Here is a 13401-nt window from a genome sequence, read left to right as displayed (position 1 = left end):
TGAATGTTCTTAACCACTGAGCCATCTCTCCAGGCCACAGGGTTTTTTTTTACTCTTTGCTAACCATACAATTTTTTTCCATTCCCCAAACCAAAAGCTATTTCTTAAGTGAACTGTTAAATGAATATATAGATAACACACACCCACACTCACATGTATATATTTAAATTTATTTTATGTGTATAGGTGTTTTATATGCATGGCATGTACGTCTGTATACCCTGTGTGTACCTGGTACCTCAGGAGGTCAGAAGAGGATGCCCTGGAACTGGAGCCGTGCTCATAACTGCAGAGCATCTCTCCAGCTCCATGTTATTATAATTTAACATTTAGGTTTAACTTGATCCCAGTACACAGGTAGGTGAGGCAGGAGGGTCAGGAGTACTAGTGTATTTTCTCTGATCGACAGCAAGTTCAAAGCCCTGTCTCCAAAAATAGAAGGCTTGCCAGCCAAGCCTGCCAACCCGAGTGTGATCCACACAACCCACAGAAAGGTGGAAGGAGAGAACCAACCCCACAAAGTTGTCCTCTAACCTCCACACACGCACCGTGGCACATTCAACTCACTCATAATAATAATGAATGAAATAAAGTTCAAAAATCTGGGGACACCAAAGCAAGAGGATCTTGAGTTCAAGGTCAGTCTGAGCTACATAAGGAATTCTAGACTAATGTAAGCTACACAGTTTACCACACAGACACACACACACACACACACACACACCAACAAAAAACACCTAGAAAAACAAAGACTTTTAAGTCCAACTGAACGGTTGTTAAATTCCCCCCTACAGTGTATACATAAACAAAACTTATGCTAAAATCTGCATACAGGAGATAACTAGGTTATAAAGGCAGTTCTCTCACGAATGGATTAGGGTCCTTATAAAGGAGAATCCAGACACCTGTCTTTGATTTCTCATCCTACTTGTCTCCCAAGTTCTAAGATTACAAACATGCTCTACACACCCAGGTCCTTACAACACGAGGACACATGAAGCAGGCAATCTGCAATCTAAAATGACACCCAGTCAAACTCATCCTGTGGCACTCCAGTCTTTCCAACCTCCAGAACTGTAGTTGCTGGACATGGCGGTGTACTCCTGTAACTTAGTAACTGGGAGGCAGAAATCTACCAAAAGGCATTTCTGCTGTTACATAAAAGCTGCCAAGCTGTACAGTATTCTTTCATAGCTACTCAACTAAATACCACCCATTCAAATTCTATTTTCTTGTTTTTGAACTTATTTTATTTGAGCGGGTCCATGGGAGCTTATGTGTGCATTCAAATGTACCAGCCTCAGTGCACATAGTGCACACGTAGGATCAGATGACAGCCCATAGGAGCCGTTTCTCTCCCTCCACCACATGGATGCAGAAAACGGAACTGAAGCTGTAGGCATGGCAGCAAGCACCTTTACCTGCCCTTTTTTAGGGGTGGAGAGTGGAGGGTGGAGGGTGGAGCATCAGGGTCTTACTGTACAGTCCTGGCTGGCCTTGAACTCAGAAATACACCTGCCTCTACCTCCTAGGTGTTGGTGTTAAAAGTGTGCACCACCACAACTGGTTGTTCATATTTTTTTCTTTGGTGGGGGGAAGGTGTTTCAAGATAGGGTCTCACCATGTTGGTGCTGTCTGTCCTGGAATGCAGGCTCATTCATAGCTTCCTAGTGTATCCATCATAATAAGCAAGCAGAACTAATATCATTAAAGACACTCTAGCTGGGCATGGTGGAGAGAATGCCAAGGTCAAGGTCAGCTTGATACAAGGTGAGACTCTGTCTCCAAAGTGGGTGGAGGTCACTTTCTACTTACTAGTACTACTTGTCCTGTTGTTGGTGTCAAAGAACCCAGATGGAACTTTCACAATACTGCTGCCCCATGCAGGAGCCTCAGTAGGACTCTGAGGTTCTGGACTAGGTTGCGATTGTTTTGAGGGAATGGCAGACACATCACACACCTCTGAAAAAAAAAATTGGATGTTACCATTCATACTTTTGACAATAATGATCAGAAACCAGAGATTTTTATACATGGATGCAGTCTTTCTTCAAGTAGGGACAAGTACATCACTATTCTTCACTGATTTACTGCTGTCGAACAATCCTTTTCTATACTATGAATATGTATTATTCTCATTGCTTAATAAAAAGCTGACAGGCTGGTAGCTGGGAAGGAAGTTAGGTGGGAAAGTCAAACTAAGAATGATAGAAAGAAGGAGGGTAGAGTCTAGAGAGACACAAGCCAGTCACCAGGGCAAGCAGGACATGTAGAAAATGATGTAATAAGCCATAAGCCACATGGCAAAGCATAAATAGAAGAAATAGGTTAATTAAAGTGTAAGAATTTGCTAGGAACAAGCCTGAGCTATCGGCCGAGAATTTATAAGTAATATTAAGCCTCCGAATCAATTATTTGGGAAGTGGCTGCCAGGTATTTGGGAACAGGCAGGTGGGGGAGAAATGTCAGATTACAACTTACTGTATCTGGCTTACTTTATGCCATAAATACCAAGTGTACTGACTGACACAGTGTTTTACTCTAGCACTCAATAATCAGGACTTGAGCATTTCTCAGTAAAACAATTAAGCCCTTGGCTTTGACTTCTATTTCTTCCATTATCAAGTAGTTTATTTATAATTCTGGAGCACAAAGTAAGTACTATAGCCAGCTGTGGTGGCGCACACCTTTAAACCCAGCACTTGGAGGTAGAGGCAGGCGGATCTCTGAGTCCAAGGTCAGCCTGGTCTACAGAGTGAGTTCCAGGACAGCCAGGGCTATACAGAGAAACCCTGTCTTAAAGTGCAGGTGGAAGGGGCTGGGATCAAAGGAGCCTGGCCTGCGGATGCACAGTATTGGCATTCTAAGACCCTGGGAATAACTCCCAGGTCCAGAGTTGGGAAGGGAAAAGAACAGGAAGTGCCAGCTTTGAAACCTCAGAAGTTTAGTCTTCTTGCTTGCTGGGCATAGTCACTGGCATATGCCTGTTGTCCCAACACTCTGAAGACAGAAACAGGAGGAACAGGAAGAGTTCAACACAAAATTTAGTCCTAGTTTTGTCAAAAAATTATCCAACGGATGACACTTTTTTTTTTTTTTTTTTTTTTGGTTTTTTTCGAGACAGGGTTTCTCTGTGTAGCTTTGGTGCCTGTCCTGGATCTTACTCTCTAGACCAGGCTGGCGTTGAACTCTTGAAGATCTGCCTACTTCGGCCTCCCAAGTGCTGGGATTAAAAGTGTGCACCACCACCACCACCACCACCACCACCACCACCACCACCGGGCGACACTTCTTTTGCAAAATAAAGAATGATCTACAAACTTTCTAAAGTCTGCTAAAATCCAAACCTTAGAGCCTATCAAAACCTATCTTATTAAGAAAGCCTTGAAGTCCTAAGAATTATTGCTGAAATAATTATGTAAGATAAAGCAATCTGAGCATGCTCCTACACAAAGCTCACAAACATCAGCACTCGCCTTCAATGTGCAGCTCCGTGGCAGTCAGTTCTTGTGGCACAGGCTCCTCAGGTGCATGAACTTCTGCATCCTCCTTTATTAACTCATCCTTGGATCCATAGCCTTGGTCAGACTGACCGCCTGTTTAAAAGATGCATGCCTGTAAATACTTTCTTATGTTTAAAATACAGGTAATAAACATAAAATGCTACAGAGCTATACAATTAAACTCAACAACAAATGAATAAAATAAAAAATAACTCTCACAAGACACATTTCAAAACCAGTGATAAGTGGAGATGAGGAGAGCAGAACAGACTGAAGACAGCTCTAAGTTGAAAACACCCAATCTTCATTTCCTCACCTAAAAATTAAAAGCAATCTAGACAAAGCATTTTGAATGTCTTATGAAGAGGGTCTATAGCATATTGTCTTCTTTATTTTATTTATTTATTTTTTTGGTAAGAACAAAAAGGGACTGAAACACACCTGCCACTTTTGCAAAAGAAATATAGGAAAGGCAATACAATTTTTACTGGAAGAAAACAATAAAAATGGTTTACCTACAAAGGGTGGAGGAAAACAGATTTTTTAAAAAAAAGAGAAAACTTCCTAAAGTATGGTTTACTGTGTTGATTTTATTTTTAATACATTTCTACATATTCAAAAAGTTAAATCAACAAAATTGGGGGAGATCTCTAAAACTGATGCAAGCAGAAACAGATAGCCAGCTAATACTATTCATGAAACAATATAAACATACTATATGGGTCAAGAGAAGGATAATCTACCTACCTTTTGAACTGAACGTTTTAAAATTACATTTATTTTACTTGTGTTGGGGGTGGTGCATATGTGGGGATCGGGACAACGATTCTTTCTACCATATGGTCCCAAAGACTGAACTCTGGTCATAAAACTTAGCAGCAGGTATCTCTTTACCTAGTGAGCCATCTTGCCATTCCCTGTATTGAATTTTGTTTCTTTTGAGACAGTGTCTCCTATAGCCCGTGTTAGCCTCAAATCCGGTATGTAGCTGAGCCTTGCCTTGCCTTGAACTCCTGATCCTCCTGCCCCAACTGGCCTACAGGTGTGTGTCACCATCGCTAACTCCAAGTTTAGCCTTTAAATACTTTACTTGGAGCCCATCCACATTCAAAGTATGGAAGTAAGAGTCAAATCTGGAAAAGCTGAGTAGGTTTGTTTCCTATGGGGGTGTGTGTGTGTGTGTGTGTGTGTGTGTGTGTAGTGACTTTGAAAAACCAAACACTTTAAAATCTATTCTTTGACAATTTCATACTTGTGAACAATGCATTTTTATCACAGTCGCCCCAAACCCTCCCCCACCCTTGAAGCTGCTTTCTGCATACTGTAGGACTGAGCAAACAACTAAATGGAATGGTATCAGGAAACAAGGTTTTCACCATGGGAGAACATAGGAGGTTTTATGTGTGTATGCTAGCACTCCACCACTGCCCTCAGTTAAAAAAAGAAAAAACAACCAAAGAAAGGTTTAAAAAAAAAAAAAAAAAAAGAATCCTGTGGGGTTGACTTGGAACTGGAGGTATTTCTACAACACTGTACGTAATATTTCTAGTCCTGTTTGTTGAAAAGTCTAAAAGCCGTGCTATAACACCCTGGTGTAGCAGTGAGCACACTGAGACCCAGACTTGGACTTCTAATCTAGTCTCCATTGAGCAGGACTTGGGGTTGTTGGGGGAAAAAAAAGAATGATTGCTGAGCTCAGGGAGGGTAGGTACAAAAACGAGGTAGGGGGTTTGTTACCTCAGAAAGAACCATAGCCCCACATCTAAGAGGCACAATAACTAAGTTTAAAGGAACACACACTGGGCCAACACTGAGGTAATCTGAGAATGGGCAATACAACAATCCATAAATCCACACTGATAATAAGAAAAAAATAGAAAAGACCTTCCTGAATATATTAGAATGCCATCTTCTAAATACAGTAAATAGTGAGATCACCACGTTGTAATCACCATAGTAAAGACTGATTCAGGCAAGCATCATCAATGGATGCTAATTTTAATAAGTGTGATAAAAAATGGGATATTACTATGTGGTCTCATAGCTTCCCCAGTCCCCTAAAGATAGCTTATGATCTAAATGAGATAAGATATTTACACACAGACAGACCAGACCACACTGATATCAAGTGACTAAAATTAGCACTATTTATGAAGAGCAGATAGGCACATAACCATCTGGGAAGGATACATCACATCTGCAGTACACTAATGGATACATAAACCTAAACTAACTGAAATATAAAACACCAACAAAAGAACATTCTACAAAACAAGATGAATCTTCTAACAAGGTTAAAGTCATAGCAAAGAAATGCTCATCAGCCTGGTGTGGTGGAGCACACCTTTAATCCCAGCACTAGGGGGCAGCAGGCAGATCTCGATGAGTTCCAGACCAGCCAGAGCTACATAGTGAGACTGTCAGAAATACTGAGGAACTATGTGTCAGGTAAAAGGTGACTGAGGTATTGGAGTCCTTAATCACTACTATTTAGAATCACTAACTTCAGAGGTGACAAAGTAGCTCAGCAGGTAATGGCTCATGATTCCAAGCCTGATAACCCTGGGACTCACATGGTGGAAGGAGAGAGCCAACTCACACAAGTTGTCCTCTCCTCCACACTAGTGTGATGGCATACTGCCTATCCCTCATCCCATCCCCATACCACCCCGGCCCAAACAAACAAATAAATAATGGTTTTTGGTTGGCTTCTTCAGAAAGTCTGTTGTTGAAATATGGTGTCATGAATTGAACAGACTAGGAAAGAGTTAAACCAGGAGTCCCTGAGAAGCTAAGTGCCTCTGTCTGGGTACAAAGTGGAAAGATTCTGTAAGATGATGCTTTGCTATGAGCACAATCAGCAGCAGGCTGAAGAGTCCAAGTGTCACCTGGCTCCACTAGAAACTCTAAGGACACATGGTCACTGACAACTTACTGTCTACTGTTTAGTCATCAGAAATTCAGCTGAGGGGTCGAGAGAGATAGCTTGGCAGTAAAGAGCATTGCTGTTCTTCCAGAGGACCCAGGTTCAATTCCCAGCACCCACAAAGCCACTCACAACCACCCAGTCTCAGGGAACTGGATGCCCTCTTTTGGTCTCCGAAGGCACAGGCATACATGTGATGCACAAATATGCAGAAAACATCTACACACACAAAGTTAAAACAACGAAGCTGAAAATGTATGAAAATGTCTCAAAAGTGCCATCCTAACTACTGTAATTGTCACACCAATTACTAGGATACTGTTTTTTGTTTCTGTTTTCAAAAGATTAAATTGCCTTTATAAGTTTTAAAAACCTGAATTAAGGAAGATGAGGATGTCTCTTATTAGCAGTATTCCTCATAAACTTTTATATCAAAATTACATACTTAGCCTTTTTTATAAATAAAGCTAATTTTAAAATAACTATATATTCATATGAAAATATCATGAGAAACATTACTTTGTCCAAATAATATGCAATAAAATACCAAAATGAAAAAAATAACAGAGGAAACAAAAACAAGGTAGCCTGAAAACAAAAGTCCTAGGGGGAGATGGGCAGGAGAGAGGATCTGCTCTTGCAGAGGACCCTCCAGACTCTCTTCTGGCCTCCTCAAGACACCAGGCACGCACACAGTGCATACACATAACACGTACGCAAACAAGCATACACATAAAATAAAAACAAAATCTTAAAAAAAAAGTCCCACAAAAGTGTCTTGCTAAGATGCAAATAGAGTTGAAAGGTTAATTACTAACAAGATGGCAACCTCAGACTCTTGTTGTCTTCAGTGGTTTACAGACACTCCTGTAATTGGAGCAAGGCAGTTCAGGCACAAAAGCTAAGCAGACTTCTTGAAAGTAGTAAGTGCCTCAACAACTGAACAATGGATTTTTTCATACCCGTGATACCATTTCATGTAACGATACTGTAAACAAATCTTACAATTATCATTACAGCAAAACATATTTCCAAGTAAAATAATAAATGTTTATAAACTGGTAATAAATTGTCACACAGAGATTTTTGGTTACCCTGTCTAGAGAAAAGTCAAGAAATTGAAAATTGACCCTTAAAATATAATAATACTTAAAACACAATCAAGTATCTTTCCCCCACCCTTGAATGTCAGCAAACTTGAACCTAATAAATGGGAAATTACCTGAAGGAGTTAACATTCAAGGGTAGAATTAAAGCACACGTGTATCCACAGCTTCAGTTCACAAAAGTCTGTTTGCCCCACACCTTGACAGCCCCGGACAAATGCAGCACCAAGAAACAGCACAGAGCAAAGAGCAGAGCAACAAAGAGCAGAGAAAAGGAGACTTCAGTCATCAAGACAAGGTCATCAGAGGAAGCACAGGCACTAGACTGGAGTTCTGTAAAGGAGGCTTGGGTACCAGCAACCAGACAACACGTACAGGGGGATGTGCAGCACGCGCGCGCACGCACACACGCACGCATGCACACACGTGTCTGCCCAGTGGGCTCTCTGTACAGTTAGTTACTCTGACTTCTAGACAGAGGCGGGGCCTGCGCCTACACACATGTAAGAAGCTTCTACAATTACAAGTCCTAAATGACTTATTTCCTTCCCTTTTCAGGTATCCATAATTTCAAAATTATAAGTTAAATTTTCAACTTAACTAAAAAAGGATTTACAAATTGTGTCAGTAATGTTCACGTTCACTAGGTTGTGATCCCTGTCAACTGTCTCAGATACTTTCATAAATTTAAGATGAACAAATATAAACATACCATGCTAGCACACTGTACACTGCACCCCAAAGTCAGTTTCACACTCTAGGAAGGTAAGTGCAGAGGTGTAACCCTCTCGGTGATATATACTACTTTCAAAGCATTCCTTAGGAAAAGTCAAGAAATGTAGGTTTTGGGTTTTTTTAGAAGAAGAAACATTCACATGGTGGCAAAAGAAAGGTTAGTTAATACAGATGTTAGTACCTGTGCTAGAGTGGTTATCAATGGAATCAAGGCTGATCAAGTCTTTGACGAAGACCGTGTGCTCCCCAATGTTAGCATCGTTAGAACTATCCACACTACCATGGCTCACTGAGTCCCCATCACTTCCACCTGCAGCATTCTGAGGAGCTAAAGATAAGGACAATGTAGTTCAATAATTCATGCACTGATAGTTCTAAAACTAAACATGAACGGCCCACAGTTAATTTATAATTATACAATGATTTGCAAATTTCTGTGACAAAAACATAAGGAAATCTATCTTTAGTTATAAATGAAAATGTCAAACAGAATTAAGCTCTCTACTTCATAAAATTAAAACTTCATGTCTATAAACCTATAGTTAAAAGTATCTTTCAATCACATGTATTACCTGATATTGAAAAGACCTGTGATTTTTGCCCAGTCTTTTTAAGTGGCTGCCTAAATTGGGCCAAACCATGCACGACATTCCGTACTTTCGTCCACAAGAAAATACCACTGCGAGTACTGCTGGGCCATGGGCTCTCCAAAACTACCTAAAGGTAAAAGAAAAGTTAAAAAACAAAAAACAGTTATTTAGGGCTAGTGAGCTGCCTCAATGAGAAACAAGCATGTTCTGTGTACATGCCTGATACCCCAGAACCATAAGTTGGAGGAAAGAATGAAAAGTTGTTTCTGACCACCACACAAATTAATTTTTTTAAATTTTATTTATTTATTTAACATTTATGGGTGTCTCATCTTCCTATATTATATGTCTGTGCACTGTGTGCATGCCTGGTACCCACAGAAGACAGAAGAGGGTGTTAAATCTCCTGGGACTGGAGTTAAAGCAGGTTGTGAGTTAAAGACGAGTTTAACCATGTAGGTGCTGGGGATTGAACACGGGTCCTCTTCGAGAACAGTCAGTGCTTTTAACTGCTGAGCCATCTCTCCAACCCACAAATTAATTTTTAAAAAATTAAAATAAAAATAAAAAAATAAGAAAAAGAAAAAATGATGTATGTTAACAAATATGTGGAGAAAAGAGAACTTTGCACCATTGGTGGGAATTTCAATTAGTAAACTCATAGTGGAAAACAATATAAAAGTCCCTTAAAAGCTAAAAACTACTGAATACATATCCATGGGAAGTGACATCAGTATTTCACATAGGCATCTGCACTCCCAAGTTCACTGTAGCCAAGAAAAGAAACCAACCTAAATGTCCAGGAATGGATAAAGAGAACGTGACATATATACACAATGAAACACTAAGCTTAAAATAAATACATAAAAAACCACCAAAACCTTGTCACAATAACCTGGGGGAACCAAGGACATTATGTTAGGTGAAACAGATGGTTATAGGACCTTGCCTTTCCCATGGAATCCATGAGGTGAACTCAGAAGTAGTAATGCAGATGGGTGAGGAGTGGGGAGCAGTAAAGAGATGTGGGTACAGTTAGAGAGGAGGGAGAGATTTAAGAACTTATGTCAACATGGCAACTACAGTTAATAACAACGTATCCATTGAGAATTGATAAGAGTAGATTTTAAGTGTTCTCACCACAAAAATTAGTAAATGAGGTAATATAAATGTTAATTAGCTTGAAGGAGCCATTCCAAAGTATATACATATTTCAAAACATGTATATTATTTATACAATCTCTGTCAATGGAGATCAGAGAATAACTTCTTAACTAAAGTTTAACAAATAATAAAAAAATTTAAAATATACTGCCCTGCCTAACGTTAATCCAACTTACCTTATTATAGTAGCCATAAGTAATAGCATTTGGTTTTATTCTAGCAGTTTTCATTTCGAATAAGACTCTCACTGCTAAGACAGGATGAACCCAAAGTCCACAAAGCTGCATTACTACTCGATAGCACACCTAACAAGAGGGACAACAAAGCAAAAGTCTTGAGCACATTAGTTTACTTGTGACTTACAGAGATTTTAAAGACTCGACGTAACCAGGTGTGGTAGTTATATAGGAGGCAGAGGCAGGAGGATCAGATGTTCAAGGCCATTCTCCCATACAGAATGACTTCTATGACAGCCTGGGTTACAAAAGACTCTTGCTTCACAAAACAAATAAACAACAAATAAATACATAGATAAAATACAACGGGGCTGGAGAGATGGCTCAGTGGTTAAGAGCACTGACTGCTCTTCCAAAGGTCATGAGTTCAGTTCCCAGCAACCACATGGTGGCTCACAACCACCTGTAATGAGATCTGGTGCCCTCTTCTGGCCTGCAGGGACACATGCAGGCAGAATGCTGTATACATAATAAATCTTAAAAAAAAAAAAAATACAACAAACTCTATTCAACCTAATAGACAATAATCAACAGTATTAACTATTCCAGGCACATCTCATCTGTTTGAGTGTGGGAGGCCAGCTCCCACATTTTACAGGATTCCTAGGAGGAGGAGAGAGGAATAAGGAATTTATAGATAGAAAGATAATGGAGACGAGACAGATAGAAACACAGGATAGCTTCGGGAGGACCTGGATCAAAATCCACTGGCCCCTTTTTCAAAAGGGCTTTTTATAACAATGCCAAGGGGTGGGGCAAAAGACACCCCACCCCCACCCCACCTCCCGATCAAAGTATATCGCACAGCCAAGTGCAGACCCTTCCACACACCTGGTAACCAAATCTGTGGTCAAATCATCCCCTTATGCAGCCCTGCTGGGTAAAGCAAGCTCAGATCTCACTAGCAAATCTCTGTGGGCCTGTACATTTGAGAAAATAAATCTATATAAGGAAAATGACTACTGTTCTCCATAATATGAAAAAGAATTTATTTCTAAAAACAAATATAAAGTTAAAATATCTTTTGCCCCAATCAGTATGCTTTACATGCTATGCTAAAGGAACAGTAGCTTCAGGATGTCTGTTTAACAGAAGGGATTTGTAAACTAATGTAAAAAGATTGACAGAGTATGCACAGCAAGGTATTTCAGTAACTGAGCCACTGGCCAGCTTGTGTAAGACTACAGGTTCAATCCCTAGGGGTACCACCAAAACAACAACAAAAGAGAGAAAGAGAGAGAGAGAGAGAGAGAGAGAGAGAGAAACAAAAGAGGAAAGGAAAGAAGGCAGGAAGAAAGAAAATTAAATACAAATAAAATACAAAGACAGTTTTTATTTTAAATTCTAATCTGGTTTGAGTGACACATAACCACTGTAACGCCAAAATTCACTTCCAGGCCAGGAATAGTGGCTCACACCTTTCTTTAGTCCCAGCACTCTGGAGGCAGGGACTGAGGTGGGCAGATCTCTGAGCTCAAGGCTAGCCTGGTCTACATAATGAGCTCCATGCCCATCAGGGTCACATGGTGAAACACTATCTTCAAAAGAAAAAAAAAAAGGCAGGCGGTGGTGGCGCATGCCTTCAAGCCCAACACTCAGGAGGCAGAGGCAGATTGATCTCTGTAAGTTTGAGGCCAGCCTGGGCTACAGAGTGAGTTCCAGGAAAGCCAGAGCTACACAAAAAAAACCTGTCTCAAACAAAACAAACAAAGGAAAAAAAAAAAAAAAAGAAAACAATAAAAAAAAAACTTTCAAAGAGGAGAACAGAGAGAAAAGCTAAGTAAAAGTGTCTCAGTTTCTCCAAGTTCCAGCTAGATGATATAAATACCTCTTAAGGTGGATCTAAGGCTGAAGGAGAAAGAATATATAATGACATCTAGCACATCATTTACTGAATGCTGACTATAAGCCAGGAATGATCTGTCTATCAACTGACTTAAGTCAACCTTATGAAGAAGTGTTACTATTCTCTCTATAAACGTTTTCCAGGGTCAATGACTGTCTTACCGGCCTCTAGTGGGTAGGAGCCAGCAACACTGCTAAACATCCTGTTATGTACAGGATGTGCACACACACCACCACCACCAGCAACACTGCTAAACATCCTGTTATGTACAGGATGTGCACACACACCACCACCACCAATAATTCTGTTCATCGTAAGTCAACAGTGCCAATGTTGAAAAATGAAGCACTAGTTTCAGATGAATAATCTGAAAGAGTTTACATGATTTACCTACTTAGAACCATGTACCAAGAACCACTTGCAAGTCTTTTACCTCTGTTTCCTAATAAAATTATATTAAGAACAAAATGAAATCACTATTACATTCTGTGTAAGAACAAATAATGTGACCTAAGTAAGGACATCTTGCTTCATTGCAAAGTTTTTCATTGTTTTAATATGAGATAGCATCTCACAAAGTAACCCAGGCTGGTCTTAAAACGGTGACCCCCCCCGTCTTGCCTCAGGCTCCCAAGTGCTGAGACAGATACACCACCACTCCCAGGCAAGGCAGTAATTTTGTTGTTGTGGGTTTATTTATTTATTTTAAACAGGGTCTCACTATGTAGCTTTGGCTGACTTTGAACTTATGTGGATCAGGCTGGCCAAGTGCTGGGACTAAAGATGTGTACATTTCCACACCTGGCCAAAGCAGTAACTTTTAATAAATATTTTGAACAAACAATATATATTAGCAGCATGAAACAGAATGATAGTTTTACCATAACTCTTCATGAAAATGATTGAGCATGCTTTAAAACGACTAAGAGCTAATTTTTTGTTTTTTCGAGATAGCGTTTCTTTGTGTAGCCCCGGCTGTTGGGGAACTCACTCTGTAGACCAGGCTGGTCTTGAACTCCTAGAGAACCATCTGCCTCTGCCTCTGCCTTCCAAGTGCTGACTGAGAGCTAAATTAACTAGCCTTCCTACCTTCCTTTTCATCTTTTACTTTTACGAATGGGTGTTGCTCTGTAGCCCAGGGTATGCCAGCCTGAAAGCTGGGACAATCTCTTGCCTCGAAGGTGCTAGAATTATAATTGTGCATCACCATAACTAACAAGACCCAAACACTTAAAATTATAAAACAACATGTATCAGCATGGGCTAGGGATATAGCTCACTTGCCAAGCACAAGC

At 40.1% G+C, this 13401-nt stretch overlaps 1 protein-coding gene across 1 annotated transcript in view; it reads right to left on the bottom strand.

Annotated features, from left to right (window-relative positions):
* Positions 1-13401, bottom strand: part of Dennd4c (DENN domain containing 4C) — a 98600-nt gene that overhangs the window by 26180 nt on the left and 59019 nt on the right. The window contains exons 18-22 of the mRNA XM_059254510.1: positions 10201-10329; positions 8843-8987; positions 8452-8598; positions 3477-3596; positions 1816-1962 (exon numbers count right to left, since the gene is read on the bottom strand). Of these exons, the coding sequence (XP_059110493.1) occupies positions 1816-1962; positions 3477-3596; positions 8452-8598; positions 8843-8987; positions 10201-10329 (688 nt within the window). The remainder of the gene's footprint in view (positions 1-1815; positions 1963-3476; positions 3597-8451; positions 8599-8842; positions 8988-10200; positions 10330-13401) is intronic.

The sequence above is a fragment of the Peromyscus eremicus genome, chromosome 2 (genome assembly GCF_949786415.1).
Source record: "Peromyscus eremicus chromosome 2, PerEre_H2_v1, whole genome shotgun sequence".
NCBI lineage: Eukaryota > Metazoa > Chordata > Mammalia > Rodentia > Cricetidae > Peromyscus > Peromyscus eremicus.
Note: the sequence above shows the minus strand (reverse complement) of the source record. Positions and strands in the feature narration are given on the sequence as shown.